This window comes from Passer montanus, unplaced genomic scaffold, assembly GCF_014805655.1.
Source record: "Passer montanus isolate IOZ18808 unplaced genomic scaffold, ASM1480565v1 scaffold10, whole genome shotgun sequence".
Taxonomy (NCBI): Eukaryota; Metazoa; Chordata; class Aves; order Passeriformes; family Passeridae; genus Passer; species Passer montanus.
In genome coordinates this window covers 9,552,455-9,577,099 of record NW_024356505.1, presented here as the reverse complement: position 1 = coordinate 9,577,099, position 24,645 = coordinate 9,552,455, and the positions used below count along the sequence as shown (strand labels likewise).

Genomic DNA, 24,645 nt, shown 5'->3' with positions numbered 1-24,645 from the left:
CAAAGCCTCACCCTGACAGCAGGGCTGGTGGCTTGCCCAGCTCGTGACAGGCAGGGCTGTGCTGGACGGAGCCCTCTGACGGCTGACACCCATCACAGATGCTTCTCCCACTCCATGGCACTCAGAATTAATAATAAACCAGCTGGGCAGACCAGCCAGTTAATGAATGTGGGCTTGTCCAGCTGAAACCGAGCCTTTCATCTGCTTTGTTGTCATTCATTCAGGCTCCTCTCAGCCTCCTTGCAAGGACAGCAGAGCGCCACAGGCTGCAGCCACCCAGCTCCGCTCTGGACACCTACTGCAAGCAGCTAGGGCACATTCTCCACAGTTAGGAAAGTTTAAGAGCTTGTTAAAACTGCCTTTGTTTACAGAGCAGAAGCAGGTATTAAGCTCTCCTTCAAAATGCCAAAGAGAAGTGCCCAAAGATAATGCCCAGCATTGCCAATGTACGCTTCTCTAAAACACTTTTTGACCCAAAGTGTGCTTTAAGGACATATAAGCAGAGATGAGAATACAGCTTGTGTTTGGAGCTGGGTTGAACTGTCAAGTTAGTGAATTGTCTGCATCTCTTAGTACATGTTTGAACTTGAATCTTATAGTTGATGGCTGCAATATATCCTTTTCTATAACCACATTAAATATGCCAGGGAAATATATCAAGCTTAGGTAATGATGTCTGTATGGAGGAGGTGTGACCCATGAAATTCCCATGGGAGTTACAAAATGAGACACAGAGGTGCAGCTCTGCCCTGCTACTAATTTCCTTCTGCTTAAGATGAGCTTCAGACTCTTTAAGAAACAGAACAACGCAGATCAGAAATTATTTCAATTAATTTGAGAAAATGAAGAAATCCCAATGAAACCTTGCTAGTTTCTTTAAATAGAATCCTAGCATTCCTTAGGCTGAAAAAGACCACTAAGTTCTAAATGTTAATCTAGCACAGCCAAGAAAATCTCATAAAAATTTGAAAGTGCTCAATTTTTAATCTCTGAAGAGCCACTGGCTGTGGGAACAGTATTTTGTTAGCGAATGCACACTCAGAAACTGCAATAAATAAATAAATAAATAAACAAATAAATAAATAAATAAATTAAAAAATCAGTCTGTGTTCCCAAAGCTTGACAATAGCATAATCCCTGGCACTCTGCCTGGACAGCAGGTCTGGATATTCACCTGGCCACAGGAGCAAGGACACTCTGTCCTCCATCCCTGCCTAACATTTAGCCCACGTCCCTCAGCAGCTCTGGCAGCCTGGCTGGGGAGAGAGGGGTGGCTGCATCTCTGAGGTCAGCCCTGAAAAACACTGCAGACATGGTAAGATGTAGGAGAGAAAAGGAGCCTGTGGGAATTTTTAGCAAAGGAATGGTCTTTTACTCCCTGTATATAACATTTTGGACATTTTATCTGTGTGTATGTGCATGTATGAGGACAACACATACGCCAGAAGATTGTACACTGTTCTCTCAGACTCACTGCAGAAGGAAAATTCTGAGATCAGTACAGGGAGAGAGAGGAGGATTTTCTTGTGTTGGCTCTGCATTCTGTTTCATAAAACAATGAAAAATCCCAGTAAAATCTAATGGGTGTAACATTTCAGTGGGTTATAAAATAGGTTTGAAAAATAAACCCACGTCTTATAAATCCCAATAACCATGACAGGGCCATTCTGTGCAATTTTCCTTCTATTGCCTTTCACTTGCAGAGCTCCAGACACTGCTAAACAATGCTGAAAATTCTATGCATTCCCCATCAGTGCATGAGAAACTGAGGCACAGAGAAGCTGAGCAAGTCCCCCAAGTCCATGGATAACTCAATTACAGTACCATCTAGTGAATTACATCTCATCTCAATCATTTTATGAGCCAGATCATAAAACTCAACTGCTCTTCACACCAGAGCAATAGCACAAATACTCTGAGTATTAAAGGCTAAGAATTTACTGTAATCTGTGGAAGAGCCTGAAGCCCAAAAGATTAAAGCAGTATGGTCTGAAAGACTTCTGCATGTCATTCACTGCCTCACAGTCCTCTCCCACTTTGTGTAAGTTCAGTAGCAACAAAGCTGAGAGACACCAGTTCCACCCTTCTTGCAAGTGCAAGATCATCATCTGTCAGTGCTGGCATAGATCAAACATGTACTTGACTTTGATGTTGCTCCACCATATGCTCAGACAGTCCCAGACAATCCCTATGAGACTGTGGCTGTTGCTGTGTGCTCAAAAAGACTTCAGAGGAAAGCCTCTCAATTCTTCTTTGAAAGCTTGCTGCCATTAACTGGATTAATTCCTCCCGACTCCCTTGCTGCAATAGATTCCCAGGCCAGGCAACTTTGTTCTTCTGCCTTTGACCAAACCCCCCAACTATGTATTGACTTTGTATTGTAAAAAAATTGTAAACTTTGTAGTTTCAAGAAGCTGGTAAAAATACTCCGTAATCACTTCCCTGGGTAGAAGAAAACAGAAATTGTAGCACTCTCTTTACTTGTGTGCATTCCCCAGAAGCTGCATTTATCCACACCTTCTTGCTAGCTCCTGAGGAAAGTGGTGAACCTCTTCTCCTCACAATATTTCAGTTCTCCTCTGTGGTTTTCCTACACCCATCTTGTCTTCCCAAATGCTCTTTTACAATCACAGCTGTGTGCCTACAGAGAGAGTCCCCACAACTTCCTTCCCATTAAAAGGGTGATTCCTTGGAGAGGAGAAGGGAAGAAATAGAACACCTAGGTTGTGGTCTTCCTCTCTTGTTTATTTCTGATCTTCCTCAAACAATTCCCCCTAGATTTGAAGGTCTTTCCCTGTTCTTTTCTACCTTCTAAGCTGCAGCACAAGACAGATCTCCCAGGTGTGTCCTGTCTGAGTGCTGTGCTGCACCACAGCTGAGTCTGCAGCCATACACACCCTAGATCCAGGAGCTAAAGACTGCAGGGATACAGGCTCTATTGTGAAAACAAGCATCCTCCTGCCTAAACACAATTGATACTTTTCTATGGTTTTAACTAAGATTAGCAGTTTCCTTTGCTGCAGTCGCACTGCTGGTGCTTCTGTGCCAAGAGGCCACCCATGGGAAGCCTCAGTGTCTGGTAGGAAACAGATTGTCACATGCAAGGAGGCTGAAATGTGAAGCCACAGACTGTTCCCTTCCTGTGCAGGGTTTGGTCACATTGACATGCCCACAAATGGACTGTCTGTACTAAAGGCAGAGGCCTACAAGCACCATCTGTGCATACAGCTGCATGGGGACTAAGCTGATTTTGCATCACTTTGGATTGCTTGTTGGTGGAGCTTCTATCCTTTCAGTGAAAACACCCGATTTTGAGACAGCTTGCTCTGCTGTGCTGGAATTTAAGCCTCCACTTTTCAGTCTGCTGCTAACAAAAATCTAGCATTCACCAGCATGTCCAATACCCATGGACTACAGACAGTGCTGTCCTCATTCATGGCAATGGTACAGCATGGACAACCTGGACCAGCTGGATCTCCTCGTCAGCTGCGGATCACTTTCAGTGAGGTTCCCCTTTGGGGAATGCTGCCTGTCGGAAGCATGCAGAGGTTACAGAGAAACCTCCAGATCAGTTACTGCTTCCTTTGCTGGAAAGCCAAGCAAGCACTGCCTCAGCTCCTGTACTGACCTCTGTCCCTGGCAGCTGGAGGACTTCTTCACAACACAGCAAGTGAATGTCACGGTATTCCACTTCAACAGCATTTCACTGAACCCCTTCCCTTCATCTGCATTATCACTGAACCCTTCTGACAAGACAAGCACCTTGTCAACCAGTTATGTCATAAACACATCAGAAGCCTTTTCCTTCTCCTGCATGCAAGGCCAGGGCTGCACTTAAGGAGCTTTGCTGCAAACAGGTTCCAGCCTCCTCACTAGAGGCTGTGTCCTCTTCTGACTTTTACTTACTGCTGCAAGGCAAACACCCAGCCTCTGATGTCCTTTCCTTGTCCCTTACCCACAGGATCAAGTGGGCACCTATTCACTGGTTCACTGTGAATTTCAGGGCATCTCTGGGGGGCCTTGGCTACTGAGGGTGACATCAGGGCTCTCTTCCTTTGCCCTTGCTGACGAGAAGGTGGATGCAGGCACGGAGCCAGGGACGGGCTGTGCACCAGTGTGGCTGCTCTGCTCTCACCTCACTCAGCACAGCTGCTGCAGCACACACCACCAGAGAAGGTCTGTGAGTCCTAAGGTGATTCCTTTCCTGAGTATCATCTACATTGACCTGAACAGGATGCCCAGTTTGGGATTTTCACATGTCATATCTACCAGGGGAGAATATACAGATAAAGTCAAATCAGCTGTCTTTTAAACTCTGCTTATTTAAAGACCCATTTACTTGAAGCAACAGTAACCACACCATACTAGGTTGTTAATTTGCTACCAGTCCAAGCCTTCCTCAGAGGCTGCTCAGGAATTGTCTTCTTTATCAGCTTAGAAAGGTAGCTACTCTGCCTTCCTTCTTTTGGCTTATCTTTACAGCTCCCCATTTGGGCTACCAAGTTAAACCAGCCAATCACAAGGTTATTTTCTTCTCTGAAGCTGAACAGAGAATCTACTGAAAGAATATTTTGTTTCTCTTTCAGGTTCATATGAATCACAAACAAGACAGAAAGCTCTCAAACATCCTGCCCCAAGACCTTTGGCTGCTCAGCTCCACAGCTAGGTGACTGCCCTCTCATGGCCAATATCCTTTGCTTTCCTTCTTCTAATGAAGCTGTAGCCTTTGCCAGTGGCTCATTTCTATCAGGATTTTTAATCTATACCCAGCTTTCCTGCTTATGTTTGTTCCATGAGAAACCCACTAACCAATGGTACCAGGATGCTCAGCACCTCCTGGGCCTATGCTGATTTTACAGAACAGAACCAGGCTTCCTTCCCTGGTCTGATGTTTTTGCTTGCTAGTCACCCTTTGGGCCATTTTTCCAGCAGGCTCTGGCTGCTGCTTTTTGAATGTCTTCTTCATCTTGTTTTAAATTCCTTACGCAAATTTCTTTCTCTTGCAAACATTCTGATAAGTCATTCCCTTGTGATTTTACATAAATAAATATTTACAATTACTCTATTTAGAAACAAAATACATCCACTTGACATCTTTGCTCTCCATCATGACAATATTCAGGTTCCTGCAGAGAAAAGAAAACCAAACCCTGATGGTGGGGTCAGATATTAATTTTATAGAAAGATTCAGTTGGGATAACAGCCCTGATCCCAGCTCCCCGAACGTCAGGAATCATCCCTTGTTTCTGTGTCCTTTCTCTCCTGCTGTTTCTCTCACAAATACACAATGCCCTCTGTCCACAGCACAGCACCATGGTGGCTCCCAAGGTCCCTTCTCTGTGCTGCCCAGCCATGGCTGTCACCCCACACAGCTGCTCTTCCCAGCCCACCTGGCCCATCACCATGGCTCCAACAGCACCAGTCCACAAGAAAATGGAATTATTTTCTGCAGCTTTGCCACATGATGTCTGGTTGTAAATATTACACCTTCCTGACTCAAAGAGGATGAACCTAATACCCAGTGAGATATAATGTTCCTTTTCTTCAGGAAAATAATAGGACAAAGGCAAAGAATGTGTGAGGAATACTGCCAATAGTGCTCTTACATCCCATTGAGTTCTTTTAAACTGATCCACCACAATATTTCCAAAGGACTATGAATCAGTATTGGCTGTAGGAGCCAACTGAATCAAGGGATGCTCTTGTGGCATGCATAAAAGGCCAGAAGAAGCACTGAGATGCAGTTCTTTTTCTTCAGATGCTTGTGGTAATTGAAATACTGTCCCTTCTCTCTGTGAAACCTTATGGGCCTGGATGAGCAGTAAAGGGGAAGAGAAGGAATGAGGAGAGGAAGAGTCTTTCTACTACCTGAATTTGGAAGGTGGCTTCCTTCAGGGTGGTTCCTACAAGGTCCAGACTGGTTCATACAGCCCTACTAAAAATGACTACAGAACTCATGCCTCCATCATGTGAGTGCAGCAGTTCAGGAGCCTCAGTAGGGCAGAGCTCTGAAAAATAGATGTAAATGACACCACAAACACAAGTGGTGTAAGGGTGGGGCATGACAGGTTACCCTGAAAATAACCTGCTGTCTCCAGGAGCTGAGCTACCACCCTGGGGGTCTTCACTGCCATGTGGAACCACAGCTAGATGATGTTGTAATATGTTATATTATTCTCCAGAAATGATGCTTCAGCACCGTGAGACTCAATTCTTTGAAGCTGACATGACACTAAAAATACTTCTAGAAACAAGGATGCACTCTTGCTTGAGGCTAATGAGACTCTAAGGTGGAGTTGGCAGAAAACAAAGATCCAGCTTATTCTTCTTTCCCCAATTTTTGTACAGACATTTTTCCACCCTACAGGCTGTTTCCTCTTTGCTTTCTAGTTACTGCTTTGGGACCCGAAAGCCTTTTTATTTGTGACCTGTTGCTTTGCAAAGATGTGTGAGGACAGAAATAAAAGTACTTTTAGGCTAGAAGTTTCCAGACACACCTGGAAGATACCCAATTTTTTTTCCCAGCTATAGGAAAGACAAGCCATCACTTAAGAACACTCTCTCTGCTAAATGGGATTAGTTTCAGAATTTGAAAGAGCACTGCTGAAATTCGTTCTTTAAATGTGAAATTGCATCCTGGTGCCGAATACAAATAATTGACTCAGCTGACAGCCAGAGAACATTTGAGAAATCACTAAAATAACTGAGAATGTAAGCAGAATTAATTCACCTTCAGAGTAAATTGAATGAATTCATCTTCTGTGCCAACTGTCAGATTTCTACCAGAAAAATCAGAACGTACTGCTTTTTTCTTAGAAGTTTCTTAAAATGCAGATGCAACCAAAGCACTAAAGGAATGCCTGATTATATATTTTTAATACCAAATAGCCCTGATTACCAAGTGATAATGACACACAGGTATGTCTCAATCCAGCCCTGCAGCTGTGGGATTATGACAGAATCTTTGGCCAACTGCTATTTTTTCCGTATATTATCAAACAAACATTGACAATACATACATGGCAGGAGCCTCACTAAGAGCTTGTGGGGTATAAAGGTGATTTTCAGTGTCTTGGCCAGAAGAACAGAGCGTGAGACTTTGCCATGGAGCAGACTGTGGGGTGAGGGTCTGCCCAATGGGGTCTTGCAGACAAGAGCCCAGGACTGCCCTGTGGAAAATGCTCCACTACAAGGAGCAGGCTCTGGTATTTTCCTTCATGTTTACCTCTTTTACTATGGTTTCAGCAGAGATGACAAGTCTTCCTTCTTTTTAGGGGCAGGTTATTTGTTGAACTGCTATTTAACAGGACAGATCAAATGCCTTCTGTAGAAACACAAGTGTGTGGCATAGGAGAAGGCAATGGAAACATCACTTTCTTGCTTGCCTGTGTGTCATCTACAAGCATCAGAGAAATACAAAAGGTCTTCAAAACAAGTTTTGAGGTCTGATGTTATTGCAAAGCAATTTGAAGTATATTAGGGAAAATAAATCCTGGTGATTCCTGTACCTCACCATTAACTAACCTCAACATAATGGAAAAAGCACATCCCAATCCAAAATAAATGGTTACAAATTTAAAGGCTTTTCAGCATCTTAGAGAGCTTGAAGGTAAACCATTTGGCTCCATGGGTACAGCAGAGGGATTTGAGAGCAAGAAAGGCTGTGTGCCTTTAAGCCCATGTCTAGGGTTGATTTTATGTACAGACTTAAAATATGCAGCCCTCTGATCACTGTGAAAGCCGTGGGGAGGATCTGTAGGTATAGCAGGCCCCGACCTGCCAACCTCATTTGAACCATCTCAAATCTAACACTGAAGGAACACAGGACATTAGTTAGAAGCGTCTGTATTGACACAGAATAACAGGCAGAAGGTGGCAGACAGCAATTTGCCATAAACTGGTGGAAGTTCCTCAAAGATGGAGTCAGAGCTCTCGCCGCCTTTCCCTTTCCCTCGCACAGAACGTGACTGAAGGGAAGTCTTACTGCTGAAACTGTAAAATCTATTAGGAGGGATTTCCAGTGCCCCAGCTCAGCTGACAACTAATTTGTTTTGTCTTTGCCTAGCAGGGATTTTCCATGCAGTGGGCTCTTGTTTGCTATGTAAGTCATCCGAGTATTTGTTAGTGTCATAGCCAGAGCCAGATGATGTTTATTCTGCTAACATCCAGTCGGGCTCCGGCAGCACTCATTGAGGTCAGGGCTTTATTTATAGAAGCAGATATACATTGAGATTCATTTTCTTTCCCTTGCTGTATTCTGCTTAAACTCATCCAAAATAGAAAGAAACATGCAGACATGCAAGAAATAAACTAATTGGGCCAGATCCATGCCTTAGCACAGCACCACAGAGGCCAATGGAAAAAAAGCATTTTTGAACAGCTGAGGATCTTGCCCATTATTTCTCACGGGGAAGAGAAGGGAGGGGTTTAAAACCAGAAATTATAAAGCAAAAAGCAAAACTGACCAAGCAACAAAATGTCCTGACTTGTGGCAGAGCAGATCTGCAATGCAAAATCCCTCAGCCGAGATCTGCAATTTGGAGGGTTTTTTTTCCTCCTGTGTTCCCAATCACCAGAAAGTGCAAGAATCAGAGTGCAGAGTGCTCCAAGCGAGGAAAAGTAACGACTTAAAGCAATTTACCTGCTGAAAGTGAGAAGACATTGTCAGCGTACGCAGTCTGAGACAAAGCAAAGCAGAAGAAAAGCAGCAGGTAAGATCCCCGGACAAGCGGGCTGAGGAGCAGCATGCTGGCTCTGCCCTGGCAGATCCCAGCTCAGAGGCACAAGGCTGCTTTGGGGCTCTCTCTCCCCTCTCTCCCTCTCTGCCTTGCCTGCTCTCTGCCTCTGCCCTCACTATGGGATGCGTGTGTCTGTCTGTGTACGTCTCCCTCTCTCTCTCTCCCTCTCTCTCTCTCTCTTCCCCCTCCCTCTCCATGCCTTTAGGAAGAAAGAATGCCAACCATTTCCCATTAAATCTTCTCCTTACACTAGACACAGTTATATTTAACTCCTGTGCTGGATCAGTTGCCCCTATTGTGGATATTAGCTGCTAAAACTGAGGCATGGGGGATTCTGGTTTTGCTAACAGAAGCAAAAATGCTCTTTGGATAATAATAATGATGAGCAGGAATGGGAGAAATTAAGAACTGGACTGTAAACAGAATCCTTCGGTGCAGGCAACCAGACACTGCCATCGAGATGGATAAAATCCCTGATTGATCATCTACAGGTCACTAATTGCCTTAATGAGAGATGAGCAGTGACCTACCATCTGCTCATCCCTGGTATCCACACATGTTGCATTTGTGCACAGAGTGCAGCTCAAGGTGAGGGATGCCACAAAGGCTTCACAAACCGACAAACACTGTTATTCTGGGTTTAAGTGAAAATGACAATATCACTGACAGTGCCAGGCATTGCAGGGTTGCAGAGTTCACTGATGGTGCAACAGGGGGAAGAAACAATACAAGTGCCATGAAGGGGGCAATTAAATGCTATCAGCTCTGGGGGTGGAGATGGACAACGCACTACACAGCACCATGCGAAGGAAATAAACCTCCCAGATTCAGAGAATTCAGAAATCCTCTGAAAAGCAGCAGATCCCCTTGCTACCTGTTCAAAAGCTTGGGGTTTCTGTGCCTTATTGCAACATGCAGGGCTCTACAGATTAATTTGTGCCCTCTGAATAAGTAGCAGAGAGATCCTCTCTGCCTGGAATCTGACAGTGATTTCCATGAAAATCAGAGGTACATCCTTTGCTGTGAAAAACATTACTCTCTCCCAGATGGAGATGGTTTTCTTTGTCCACTGTTTATAGTTTCCCCCCCAAAAAATGTGAAAATACTTTGTATTAATTATTTTTTTCCCCATTTGAGAAGAGTTCTCACTGACAAAAATGGTGACATGTGCCCCTGGGCATTAATTCCACTGAAGAGCAAAGTGAGATATTTCCACAATTCTGGTTCAACAGACTTGGCTGTTACTTTCAACACACTGCAAACATATTGACAAAATCTTTCTAAATGCAATGGATAGATGGGAAGAATCACATCTGCCTTATGCATTTTTATCCCTAAAGGACATGCTTAATATAACCATAATGCTTTCTAAAACCTCTTTCCAGTACTGCAATATTTTGGATAACATATTTTCTACTTTAATTTAATCTTACCCACTTATTCCACTGTCTGTTACTTTTTAGTATTTGGCTTTTCTTAGTGAAGATAGTAATTTGGTCTCTTTCTTCTTTGACCATGATAACCATGGATTAAGTGAGTGCCATTAGTTCTCTTGGCATGCTGTATTTCAGTGGGAAAGAAATAGCTCTTGGGAAGTTTATCGTGACAAGCCCTAAGCATGCAAGATAAATGTCCAGCTGCAATCCCCATGTTAGAAGTCTGCATGGAGGCTGGAAAAAAATTGCTCAAAAGTTGAAATGTCAAGCTTGTATTGAAATATTCACCTCTGAAAATAGGTGACCAACACAACAGTTAGTCAAAGGAACAAGTGAATAATTCCAAATCATGCTGAAATCCTCCTGCAGCCTTTTAGCAATTAGTAGAAATTTCTAGCACAAAACAAGTTCTATTTGATGAGGAAATAATTAATCCAATAATACTGGAAAGAGCTAAGATCATGCAGTAGGACCAATATCTTTCCCCTGCTTCTATGATTCTATATCAGAGGTAGCCAGAAAGCCACAGCTGGTTCACAGTTACAAAAACCACACAAAGTTAGCTTTGCAGTCAATTCTTAGAGATTTTTAATCAACTTATTGCAGTGGAGAACCCTGATTAAAATAGAGGTTTTGTCAATGTTCTCCTTTCTTTCAGCATAGCATCTCCACCACTCTGAGCCTGTTTGACCTGAAATGGCTCTCAGCCATTTCTCAGAGGAGAAAGCTCTGTGGGCACACCCTCTTCAGTGGAAAACACACCATTGCCCACAAAAACTCAAAATGAGATGTTTGGACTTATGTTTGTTTGAAGAGACCTCTTCATGATGTAGTAGCTCCATTCCCTCTTTAGATTTTAGTGGAGAGCTCCCATTACAGGGCAGCGAGCCAGGCCACGTCAGAGTGCAAGTCCTGGGTTCTGTTTCTTCTAATTTTGAGGTGTTGGCCTTACCAGCTGAGACTGCTGGCAAGGCTGGCAGTGATTTCACAAGAGAAGGACGAAGTCCATTGGAAATAAAAGGGACAATGGCTGTGGCCTTACTGGTTGGACGTAGGCAGGTGGCAGTGCAGCCGACTGACATCCCTGCTGCAGGCAGCATGGCAAGGCTGCACACCCGCTCACACAGCTTCTTTCTGCCCTCCATGGCAGCAGTGCCGATGGCACAGAGAATCCTGAGGAGGGAACGTGTCTTGTGGCAGGGGGAGTCTGGCATGAGAGACTTGACAAACGTGATTTCCAGGCCCTGAGCCCTGAGAACTTGCTCAGCCAAGCAATGCATTCCTCCCGCTATACTTTTATTTATTTATTTATGGTAGATGCCACAGCAACTAAAAACGCCAAAAGCCAACCAACACATAATGAAAAGAACAGCCTGGAAAGTTTGTCTCTTCAAGGAGCTGTTTCCTGACCTTTTTAGCCCAAACTTGAACTCTTAGAAGTGTGTGGAGAAACCTGCTGATGACACTGCCATGTAAACAGAATTTATGAACCTTTTTCTATGCAAGAATTAATGAATCCTTGTTAAAAAGAAAGCTTCTTTCCAGCCCTGTTCAATTTTGGTTGGCAGGTACTGCATCAACGAGACAAGGTAAAATGAATATAGTTAAAATACCATCAATCTCAAATTCTTTCATGAACACCATTCTAGTTAGAAGGACAAGATAATCATGGAATAATTTGGGTCAGATAGGTCATCTAGTCCAAACCCCTACAATAAGCAGAGACATTTCAACTAGATCAGGCTGCTCAGAGCTCCACCCAACCTGAACTTGAATGTTTATAGGGAAGGGGAATCCACAATTTCTTGGGGCAAACTGTTCCACTGTCTCACCATCCTCACCACAAAAAAATGTCTTCCTTTTATCTAGCCTAGATTTACCCTCTTTTAGTTTAAAACCATTCCCCCATGTTGTGTTGAGATAATATATAATTTCTAGTTCAAAAGTCTGAAAGCTCTTTTGCTGAGTGGGGCAAAGGTAAAACAGCTACCCCAAGTTAATGCACTAATTCAATAACAGCTCGTGTCTGCAAAGAAGTACAGAAGAATCCTGTTCATTCAATTAGAGCAGGAGCTGGAAAAGAATCTTTATAATTATATTTTCCTTGTGAGGTAGTTATTTAGCAACAATTGTTTTTTCACAATAAAAATACATGTTCAGTTTTGCACACTTGACTCAGTTATGTCTTAGATTTAGTGCTAAGACAACACAGCTAACATCATCTTGGAAGATGTATTGTCTAAAGTACAAAGGCAGCTCCTGAAGCAAAATGACAATAAGTGCACAAAGCCAGTGAGAGGCATCACCATTTCCTTGCTGATGTATTTAAATTTAGTTCAGAAGCCCAATAGGAGCAGAGCCACCAACTGGCATGAAGTAAACCCAAGCACATTCACACTTGATGGAGCTCTGGCTCACCACAGCTCCAGCCGTGCCAGTGTCCCAGCTGGATATCAGGACAGGAGCAGGTGGCTGGCTGGCAGCAAGCCAGCACTAGTCAGTCTTCACATCACCACCCACGGCATCAACAGGGTGAAGGAGGACATTGATGGCAGGACATTCATGACTAGCAATTTCCAAAAGCAACTCCTTTTTTCAAATTAGGCACTTAATGGATGTTATACATTCCACAACAGGCAGCAGCCTTCTGGCCTCCTCTTTTCTCTGTACTCTATGGTTGACAGAAATGCAAAAGTGACTAGGGAAGCTGATTTATCTTTACACTCTTCAGAGCATATTTGTTTACAGAGCAGCCCAGCTCTCATTTCATGTTAGAAAATTCATCTTGAAAGGTTAACTTTAAGGCTTAATTCAAAGGCTCAGTCCTTCACTTTTTTCTTTTTTTTCACTCCAATGAGTAATCTACATGCACACATTTCTTTTTCTACTGAAGACTATAGAACAAAAGAGTTAAAGACATGATTAAAGTTTATGGGATAATTCAAAGTGACTTCCATCAAAGCTACCAAAACCACCCCACTTGTGGACTTGTAATGTTGGAGGGCACAACTAAGTAGAGCAATTTTAAAACAATAATTCAGGTGCTGACCTTTATAAAAGTGCTATTCTTCCTCTTTTTCCACTTCATTTTTCTTTTAAATGTTGCCTGTCAAACTGTAGAGCATGCAATGCTTCTTGGATGAGGTGCACTCATCATACATGCTCACACGTATGCAGAGAATAAAGGTATATGTCCAGGACTGCCAGGCTTTGAAAATCTGGGGCAAACATACAAAACCTCAGAATGATTAATAGAAAAATGTCCTATAGAACAAAGAGCATGGCCTTGACAGTCATAGTCCCAGCCAACTGAGGTCTCCAGTTACCAGTGTCTAAGTAGATAAATTGTCTTCAACATCCTCAGACAGTGAATCACAAACAAGTCACAGCTATAACCCAGTCTGGTCTTGGTACTTGCAACTAGAAGAGATGGTAATTGTGTGCAGGGCAATTTTTTTCATCTTCTTTTAATTTGGATTGTCTACTGCTATTTAGTTTGATTAGTAAATGTCTGCACAACTCACTGCCTGTACCAGTATTGCTACCATGCTGCTGGAGGCACAGAACAGAAATATCTGGCAGTAATTGCTGCCACAACTCCTAATTTAAGTGATCTATCATTTATGTTGCCAAACAGCCCAATGAATTAAACACCACAAAGCACAATCTCCTTTTTTCTCTGTCAACAGAGAAAATTTAGTTTTTATTTTTCAGAAAAAAAATTATTAATGTAATTATTTTAATGCTCACACTAAATTCAGGACTTTTAATTCCAGAGAGCTTCACAGATGCCTGGCAATGCAGCATCCTGCTCCTGATGTTCACACTGCAGTACAGCCCATTACACCACTGAGATGCAAACAAACATGGATCCAAACACCAGTGCATGCATGCCTAGGAGAATGCCCCCAGACACTGGGATCCTCTACAGAAGGTTGTAGTGTCCTTCAGATGAGAGGCCAAAGCACCACTAGCTCAGGAAAATACTTAATAATGAGTGTAACTGCAGGCCTGTGAGTGAAAGCAATGAAGGTGCTCCTGAAATGAGGCATATGCACAGCTGCCTTTCCAAACCAGGGCCTGAAAAAGCTGCAGACACCTTGTCTTTTAAATAACAGGAAGCCTCATTTTCTCATGGCACATTTTTCTCTCTCCTGGATACCTCTGGGCATTAAATGTCTTGGGATCCTGTGACTTACAGAATGCAAAACCAGGAGCAGATCTGCTAAACTCACTTGGGGAGCAGTAGTAGGGGACAACATCCGAGGGTTTACCCAAAGGCTTGACAGGAGAACCAACATTATAAAGCTGGGGAAAGGTAAAGAAATAGATCACAGTAAAAGAGCAAGAAGAAATAGCAGAATGTTTTTGATTTTTAGGGGGTTTTAAGCAAAAGGATGGCTACAAGTGCTGGTCATGACACGACAGCAAGCAGGACTCGGTGAGAGTCCTCAGGCACCATAGCTGCTGGGCAAGACACATCCATGTTGGAAAACTGCTCTGGTTTTGTAAGCTGATAATGAATCTCAGGCTGATTTTAAAAGATGCTGGTTCAGGCTAAAGGTGGAGAGGATTTCTCTTTTTACAGTCATTCAAATTTTGAAGCCCAGCTACAGAGTTACCACAGCAGCCATAGAAAATGCCTGGGCACTGCCTGTTGCCCAGTCATTCTGGGATGCCAGGGTTGGCATCTCCCAAACACAGGATAACTGAACCTAACCAAATTAGACAAGAGAATTCTCTCAGCACCCTTTGCAGAACCAGGGAACTGTAATTAAGACTGCATTAGAATTTCCATCATAAAGTCCTACTTTTGAAGCTTCACTAATTTGTATTTAAGACATCCTCACCAAATGGTAATTTGGCACACAGAGATGAAAACTTAGAGAAAAAACAGCTTTTCCACCAAAATAAGGTCTCACTGATTTCAACTACATAAAATGAGACCCAACACTATCTGCTTAGGTGGGGTAGATTTAAATTGCTGGCAGGGCTGAAATATTAATTTTACCTAGATTTTTACTTATTTTCTGGGCACTTGAATGATATCCCTGTTTTTGCAGAGAAAGCAGGTGGTTTATGGCTCAGATAAGGCCCAGCTTTAGCTGGAACCTGAAGTATGCCTGCATATCCACCAGTTCTGGTACCAGCACTTCCCAGTACCAAGGCTTATAAAATGCCATACATGCACATTGTCTTAATGACAATGCCAAGGAGACAGAAGACAAATCCTTCAAACACTTAGAAAAGTGTATATTTAAAGAGAAATATATTTTTAATGCGAAGATTTAATTAAAGAGGGACTTGCATCCAGACATTGTGGAGCTCTAGCTTGGGTCACTGAGCGTGTGTCGACATCACATCCCCCATAGAGCTGCAAAGTATGCAGAGCAAACCCACACAGGAGAACTGAATGGTCTCTCTGTCCAACAGTCTTTTTCTCAGGTAGGCCTGCAGGTTATGACAAGTTTCATGCTACAACAGCCACAGGTAGCCACTGCACAAAATTCACACCCAGAAACAGTGACTGCTTTCTGGAATCAAGATCAAAAAACCTTAGATTGCTGTATAGGCTGGAGATGTAAAAAGGCTTATGTGAGTCTTCCAATATCTTCCTCATGTAGTAACATTACCAGCACTAGGGGAAATCTCCCATCACTTATGTGCAAAGCTGTTCTAAGCTGCTTACATTCGTGTGATCATCATGGCCATTTATGCAATCCTAGATAAGATGTTAATCCCTTTCTCCAAATCTCAAGTAGAGCAATTCATATCCTGTCTTCAAAAGCATCTCTTCTCTGCATGTAGTTTAGAATTTGATCCAAGGTATTATACAAATAATTGCTAGTTAGATTTTGCAGACATTCTATAGCTGACAAAAAGAAAAATAATTCCAGATTAAAGTATGCAACATTTTCAGTTGCTTTTTCTATCCTTGCTTTTTCTATCACCCCCTTGAAAAGACTGATGAAACCCAAAATTTCTTAGGCATATTGACTCAAGCAAGCAGGCTGTCATTTTATTAACTTTTCTTACTTATTTCATCATTATTTCAGACATCTTAGAGATTCCTGGAAAGAACAGACACTGAAATAACTCTCATTTATATTAACATGTGCCATAATTACCTAGAAGGGTCTGCTTTACTGAGGGCCTCTTTAAAGCTTGTCCATCTGGTTTCAATCACCTCATCAAGAGAAACAGCAGAATAGCTGTTTCTTACTCATTTCAATATTCACTTAGAAGTCAATAAACCCACAGAAGTCACATTGCCAGTTTGCCATACAGAAGAGCAGCTCTGACACTGGTCTCCCCTCAGAACATTACTAAGTAGAGGAGTGCCAAGCCCTCTTTCCCCTAAGCCATCAAGCTCTTTAAAAAGCCTGAAAAGAGCTGCAGGGGGGGATTTTGATTACAACATATACAATAAGAGATAGTCAGTGCAGAAGACATATTTCTTAATAAGACTTTTACCATAGCTTCCAGCCAGCGTGTGCTTGTTGCCTGTGGGTCCAGAGTGGCAGAGTTGAAGATACATTGCTGCTGTTTTATGTGTACTTGGGCTTTTGAAGGAGTGCGGAAAATCAAATCTGGCCAGACCAAACCTACACCTGATTCCTCATCACAATGGGTATCTGCTATTTGGCCATAACAACTGAAGATGAGCAGAAACACCATACACCCAAATGCTCACAGGGCAGAGCCTACAGAATTCACTGCAGACTGAAGGGGGAACACAATTACTGAGCAGTTTGGAATTATTGCAAACGAAACCTGCTAGCAGGCTGAGCACACAAGGGGCTGCAAGAACATGCACTCAACACCTTACGCTATTTTGTGAGGTGCTGAGACAGTAACAAATGTGACCTCTTACCTCAGGTGGCTGGAGCAGGGTGCTAACAATTCCAAGATTGTGGGTTTTATCCCTCTGGGCCACTCACTTCAAGAGCTGGACTGGATGATCCTTCTGGGTCCCTTCCAACTCAGAATATTCTGTGATTCCACGGTTCTTATTTCTCATACCAGGCCATTTATCTGTGGCTCCTCATGGTTTCACCTCTGGTCCCATAATGACATTACCCACTGGGTTTTGGACATCCCTGTAATACTTATCCTGTACCACTTGCTGGTCCCAAGTTTCAACCCCTTTCATGTGTCTTTGAAGAGGACAAGTGCTGCTGGACTGAACCTTGGTTTTCTTAACCCCAAGAACTGAGCAGGCCCCTGTTAGAAAAGTTTTCACAGTCACTGGACTAATGATTAATGGAGAGCACACGTAACATGTACAGCAAGTATTTCAAGTATTCTTGATTTACCTGAAAACCATAAGAAAGAGACTCAGAACTGCATCTTATTTAAACACAAACTTCTGGAATGTTCCAGAAAATTACACTCACTACCTCTTTCACAGCATCTTCCCTCAGCTGAGCCCCAGACATTTTCTTCCTCTTGAGTCTGTTCAATACCTTTAATTCCAAGTTCTGGTGTTGAAGAAAAACTTCCAGTTGGGTAAAGCCACATGAGTAACAGCATTCTCCAAGCTTAGAACATCTGTATTTTTTTGCTCCTTTTAATAAAATTAGGACATTTCAGAGACATTTCTGTCTCATCTTTGAAACTGTTCTCTTTCATGTAATGTCATCTGCCTAACACTCCTCTTACATTAACCCTATGGTGTAAAACAATACCCAGCAGGCAAGCTCTGTAAACAAAGCAGCAGAGATTTCTCTCTCCTTGGTTTTGCATGGAAATCGTGCCCTCTCTCATCTCAAACCCCCTAATCATTACAACCTAAGAAATTCTACTGTATCATGGTATTATGTCTATTTTAAAGCGGTAAGGAATGCAGTCTTAGTTCTTCCTTAAGCTTTTTAAAAGCTTAATTAAATCCAAACTGATGTTACTAATTATGTTATCACCCCTCCAAGAGTTTCAAATTCTTTGCTTTCCATTTTCCACATCTCGACTTACTGAAATAAATTGTGCATATTATTGTAGTTATTCAACAACATTTTAGGAAATTAAATGCAAGCCGATTTCCAACAGCTGACAAAAATGCTGACATAATTCAAACACTCTCATTAAAGAAGAAACAGCATGAAAATCACTTTTTATTAATTTTCAAGTATAAACCAGTATTTTCTACATTTGCTTATCCAACACAAATTATCTCCCCTGTGGTCAGTTCCAGCATTAACTCTTAGAGGTATTTTACACCATGATAATGGATTGTGTTTAATCACAGAAACATATCAAAATTAATTTGTGAGACAAGAAGAATGAAACAAAATTAATGTCAACATTGCTCCACCTTCCTTGAAGAGTACCTCAGAGAACACAGCAACTCAGCAGCCATACATTTTTTTGTGAGCTGTATCCATGCTAGGATTTTTATCCTTTGGCACTTCAGATTATTTCAGATATTATTTCTTTCAAATATTTTCTCCCTGTACTAGTCTGCAGAGACATTCCTACATTCCTCTGCCTATCAGTAACCCATGGCCTTGGGCCAGACCCAAACTAAAGTGCCAGACCCAATAAGCCAAGGCTTTTGCAACAAACCTGACTGCAGGCCACAATCCCCTGCCAGCCCAGTCCTTTCTCTCCTCAGGTCATCAAGTGCCTTTCACTAGATAACTCACATTTACTGACAATGGAATAATAGAAAACAAAGCAAGCAAAACCCAAATCAGAGACAGAAGACTCCCTTTTGTGCATGTAACAACAACGAACCTGTGCATTTAAGAACAGATGTAAATATAAAGTAATCTGTTTAAGAGTATCCTGCATAGTACCTTGTTGTAGGCCCTGACAGAAGCATAGACAAAGAGCTATTTCATTTTTAAAGTTTGAGCTCTAAGTCAGATTGCCAGATGCAGCAACAAATGAAAACACAGTAGAAAAAACACCAGGCAGGCCAAATATCTGCTTTAAATGTCACCTCTGCATCACATGCAGGTGGGACTCTAGGTTTCTATACAGTTACACAAAGAACCTTTGTTGTACAATTAGCCAGCCACAGCACAAACACTGGTGGTTGCTTTGTGATGCCAGCCAAAATGAACATTATGCTAAAGATTATTACTTTTTGTTTTTGTTGCTCTGGTGAGGGATTTTTTAAAATTCTGTTTTCATTTGGGGTTTTTTTGTGGTCTTTTTGTTGGTATCACTGTTGATATTTTGGTGATGGTGGTGGTAATGTTTTATTTAAAATGCTTCTGATTATAAAGATTTACAATTTATTAATACTGGAAATCTCACTAATAAATATGGCCACATTTTCAGCCTACAGACATGGTGGTGTTTGTGAAGCACTAAGCTTCAAACAAAAATCCAGGGTTTGCTTTTCCTACAAACACCATAAGTTCCAGTAAGTAAAAAAAACCTCAGTAGACAGAAGCTTAGCCCTTGAGTAAGTCTGCATTTTAATACACTACTTCTACATACAGAAGAAGGTGAAAAATCAATCTGTAAATTAGGAAGTTACTACCAGTGCAACAGGTTTCGATGCATAATGAGGCCAATCAGGAATTATTCACAAAAAGATGCTTTGCTTTGGTCCTTAGAGGACACATGTTTTAACAAGCAGAATGGTGGTGGGATAAAAATCAAGCTACTATAACTGCAGACTGGCAAACACTTCTGTTTCAGACAGCATAAAACCCTCACCTTATTCTGCTCATCCAGAACATTCAAGATTTTAATTCACAGATAACGGGTATTACTCTGAGTAAAAGAAAAAGTATATCATTTTATGATCAGTGTTTGTGTACAATCTGTTAGAAGGCCTGATATACATTCATATGTGTCTTTCTCATTTTACAATTATCTAATTTCAGCATTTAAAGATTCCTCTAACAGCAGTTCTAAAATCCACTTTGTTCCAATGCTTATGCAAAATACAGTTGTTTCAGTTCCACTTCCAGAAAACAACTCAGTTTTGTTTAAGGTGCTGCCTTGCACCACCATCATCTTCCTCTTCTATTACAGGTTAGAACGAGTCAGCCAGGGAAACTCCTGGAAGCAAAAAAAACAAATCAACACAGAATAAAAACTACATCAGAACTGGCAAACAGTAAGAGGGAATCCACAGGGTATAAAGACTGCTCAAAAATGTTTCATCTCCTTTGGTCTAGAATGACAAGGAATAACCTTAAATACTGGAAACAGTCATTAAGGGCACTATACAGCCAGTGGGGGAAAAACCCAAACAAGCAGATTGCAAGGAAAGCAGATGGCATAGTGTAAAAGGACCTATTTTTTCCATCTCCCAAATCTAAGAACAATCTTTCTGCCTTTCAACCATCTCTGCCTCCTCTGTGGTTTAAGTGACAGTCCCTAAGGTTTTCAGAAGCTCACCACCATGAAGCTTGCAGAAAAAGAAAGGAAAACACATACATACCTGTTTCTTTCTCTCAGATTGTGGGTCAATCATTACATTTATAAGAGAAGGTGTTTGCTTGTCAGTCACACTTGCTTTCAGAGCATTCTGCAACTCTTCTGGTGTTTTAACAAAGTATCCTTTACCTCCAAAGGCAGACATAATTTTCTCATAGTGTGCATTTGGCAGGAGAGAAACAGGAGGTACACTGTAACAGAATGGAAAACATGACTAATGGCATGGGAAAATTGCCAGGCTGACTAATTTAATTACTTTAGCACCAATTTTAAAGTGCAAGATGATTATTGTGCTGGCCTGATGAATTCTTCTGGGCTGAAAGAACTATGGTTCCTGTATCACCTAAGATGTGTTCATAGGGTCCTGTACTCAGTTTTATCTTGTGCAGTCATTCCTCAGCTAAGCTTTAGTCTCGTTCTCTTTGTACAGAGATCTCAGCTCAGAAGCAGAAGTCCTGTGTAAACTCAGAACTCAGGTAATTTTGGAGAGTATCAGGATTTTAAAAGTTAGGCTATGATGAACTCTGTGCTGTATGGGCTGAACTGCTACAGGAACCTGAGAAAACTAATAGAGAATCATCTCTCTGCTGCACTGCTGTGCAAACAGTAGGCTGGAATTAGGTTGGCTGTTTGCTTTTGGTAATTGGTTCTTACTTATATGAACTTAGCCCAGGACTAGATTGATTTTATAAATGTAATTTTAATCTTGATCATAAAGCAATAAAAATTAAGAGAATGACCACTTTGGTCACTTCTTCCATAGTTACAAAGGACATACTTTGAAGATGCTTACCATGTAGCAAGGTCACCAAACTTTAACATTTCCTCCCAGGAATTTGCATCAAAACCAGTGTAAATCCCATTGTTGTTTACCACGATTATCAGGATTGGCAAGTTGTATCTATATAAAGACACATTTGGAAGAATTCTGAAATACTTGTCCACTTCTCTAGGATGCTAAGAGTGTAATTTTCCTTACAAATAAAACGAAAAAAATCAAAACCACTTCCACATGAAATATTATTCAACCATCACTAGAAAAGCACTACACCACAACAACATAAAAAAATGAGCTTGTATGTTTTCTGGCTTGTTTTCATGTGTTTCAAGGATGCCCCACCTACCAGCAGTTAAATTCTTTTAGTTAAAGTGACCCTGAAGAGCATCTTCTTGAGGCAAAAAAACAGTTACCTGCAGATAGTCTCCAGCTCCATTCCAGAAAATCCAAAGGCACTATCCCCTTCTATGCAGACAACTCGCCTTCCAGGTGTGCGGTCCCTGGCTACCATGGCAGCTGCTATGGCAAAACCCAGCCCCACTCCCATGGTTCCAAAGGTACCTGCATCAAGCCTAAAGGGAGAATACAGAATTACTATCCCTTTATTTCTATTCAATCTCTTCAATTAATTCATGGTGCCTTATTTTTACTTTTAATACTTTGCCATATAGTATGCAAATATTGTTTTATAAATAATTAGTGTAGAGATAGCACGTGTAGAGATTATTATAGTCAGCCAAACATTTGATAAAACTGCAAATGTTTTAAGTGATACAAACATACTGGAACTCAAATTAAAATGAAGAACTCTTGTACACTAGTGCTACAATAAAGAACTATTCTCATATGCTTTTAGCTTGCATAGTTCCAGTATTTCAAAAACATTCAATTACTGTAGAGACAGACAACATGAAATATTTCTATATTTGATTCCTTGAAAATATAACTATTAGTCTGAAAGCCATTGATTAAATACTGCTGTTCAAATTCTAGTCTTCTGTTCAACCATTTGAAATCAAATTGAAAGCTATAATTTAGTTAGATCATTTCCATCAGAAGCACATAATGGATACAAAAGTACATAAAGCACTAGATTATTCTAGGGTTAACTGCTTGAATTTCCTTTCAGATATGTGCAGTGCAGTCTGAAGAGACAACCAGTAACATTACTGTGTGCTTATTTTAAATAAGGGGGAAGAATACACACTTTCTCCAGCTCTACTGGAAGTACATGGGTATTGTTGGTTGTTTTGCTCACAAAGCAGTATTTTGAGTACCCACACCTTAGGTATACATGAAAGCATACCAAATAGATAATCCAATTTTCAAGTTTTCCCTGTTCTGAAGTGTTCCAAAGAAAAACTTCACATGAATTCTTTTCAACATAAGAATCCCAACAATTGTTTTTATTTTTCATCAATATTTACCACAGTTTCTGAACACAGAAACAAACATCAAGGTCAGGGAATTGAACACAATCTTCATCACTCCCTTTCCATAAGAAGAGAGCAACTATCACCATTTTGCTGAAGAGCATGCAGAGAATTGCTAAAATCAATGACAGGACATCAGTATGTGAGTGGAAAACTTTCCTTAATCCCCCTCCCAACATATTATACTTCTGTTTTCCAGGCCATTATTCCTCTTAGGAACATTTATGCAGAAATGTAGCATGTTGAGTCAGAACAAAAGATATCACACCTTTGACGGGGATAGAGATTTGGAAGCATAGTTCGTCCAATGTCCATGGTGTTTGCTCCCTCACTTACTAAAATGCAGTCCTTGGGTATCAGTTCTCTGATGTGATGAAAGACTGTATAATAATTCATAGGCAGAGACTTCTGTAATGCTAATCCCTTAAAAATAAAAGATATTAGTAACTCCCATGAATAGAATTTAGGGTGCAAAACAGAGACACATAAATAATAACCATGGAAATAAAATACACTCTGCTATGTAAGGCTGGAGTATTTGGTTTTTCAGGCACTGCATCAAGGTCACTCTTCCTGTATCTATCCTGGTGACACAACATATTTATCAGAGGCTCAACAAGCTCAGCAGCCATTCAATGGCCTATAATTAGCAGAAGCTATTAAAACTCAGTTTAACCCAAGGGACACATGAAATTTTTCTACACCAGGTGTGACTATTGACAACCCTAAGTGAGCTGTCATCTGTGTGCTGGGAGATAATTTAAAAGAGCAATCTGCTAAAATGACTTTATTTTAGATCCCAGTCTTGGGAACATGCACCTGAAGTTGCAGAATATGAGTTACACAAAGTTAGGTATATACCAAACATCTGTGGTCTCTTGGCCTTAACAACTACTTGCTTTTAACACAGATTAAACCTAGACCAGCATTGCTAAACTGCACAATTACAAAGAATGATTACAATTAGAAGAAAACTAAGAATGTGTCTTCACCTAAGCCTGTTTCCACTTGGAGTATCTGTCCATTGCTTAAAAGCTACCCTCCATAATACAGCAGCTCTGGCTGTGGTCTCCTACTAATGGCTTCAAGAACCCAATCCCAAAGTGTAATGATTTCTACACAGTTTGAATTTATACAAAATCATAGAAAACTTAACCTATAATGCTTACAGTTCCTAAGCACAAGAAGAGTAAGCCTGTACCAGAATGGTACAAATTTTCAAAGTCTGGGTGACTTAACTGAGAAAAAAATGAGGAAGCTGGATATAGACCAGTTACAAAACTGACAATTTACCAGTCCCTGTTACAGCAAGAAACCTTTTAATTTCTTTAATGTCACACTACCTTCGATCTTTCCTCGTTGTTCTTTATTTTCCCTCTTAGCTTCTGCCACCACTCTGAATTAGAAGGGTATTTCCATGATCTTTTGTTGAATTCTGCTAAGAGCTGGAACAATATTGAAATGTTGTAAAGGGGTCTTTTAACATGTTTAAAAGAAAACAAAAGCATCAATAATAACATTATCAAGAACCATCCCAGCACAATCACAGTAACACTAATCAGAATCTTTAACATAAAATTTGAGAATAGACTGGATATACAACACGAATTTACTGCCTGAAAAATGGTTTTCCTTGAACAGCTGGGGTTTTTTTTCTTTTCTTTTTAACTGGTAAATTACATCACATGAATCAGAGGAAATTGAGGTCAAAACCAGAGGACACAGGACATTACATTACCTGCTCAGTCACAGCGTTTATGTCACCTAATAAAGTTGCAGCTGGCATTACATTATTCCCCAGCTCTTCTGCACAAATATCAATCTGTATTTCAAAAAGAAAAACAACCATAAACTCAAGGATA

General features: G+C 41.1%; 2 protein-coding genes across 2 annotated transcripts in view; both read right to left on the bottom strand.

Annotated features, from left to right (window-relative positions):
- Nucleotides 1–8,831, bottom strand: part of COLQ (collagen like tail subunit of asymmetric acetylcholinesterase) — a 38,956-nt gene extending 30,125 nt beyond the window's left edge. Inside the window, exon 1 of the mRNA XM_039708816.1 lies at nucleotides 8,642–8,831. Within this exon, the coding sequence (XP_039564750.1) occupies nucleotides 8,642–8,747 (106 nt within the window). The 5' untranslated portion in view covers nucleotides 8,748–8,831. The remainder of the gene's footprint in view (nucleotides 1–8,641) is intronic.
- Nucleotides 8,832–18,255: 9,424 nt separating this feature from the next.
- The window catches only part of HACL1 (2-hydroxyacyl-CoA lyase 1), a 21,567-nt gene continuing 15,177 nt past the window's right edge, over nucleotides 18,256–24,645 (bottom strand). The window contains exons 11-17 of the mRNA XM_039710259.1: nucleotides 24,522–24,605; nucleotides 24,127–24,228; nucleotides 23,052–23,206; nucleotides 21,764–21,922; nucleotides 21,366–21,473; nucleotides 20,577–20,763; nucleotides 18,256–20,191 (exon numbers count right to left, since the gene is read on the bottom strand). Of these exons, the coding sequence (XP_039566193.1) occupies nucleotides 20,159–20,191; nucleotides 20,577–20,763; nucleotides 21,366–21,473; nucleotides 21,764–21,922; nucleotides 23,052–23,206; nucleotides 24,127–24,228; nucleotides 24,522–24,605 (828 nt within the window). The 3' untranslated portion in view covers nucleotides 18,256–20,158. The remainder of the gene's footprint in view (nucleotides 20,192–20,576; nucleotides 20,764–21,365; nucleotides 21,474–21,763; nucleotides 21,923–23,051; nucleotides 23,207–24,126; nucleotides 24,229–24,521; nucleotides 24,606–24,645) is intronic.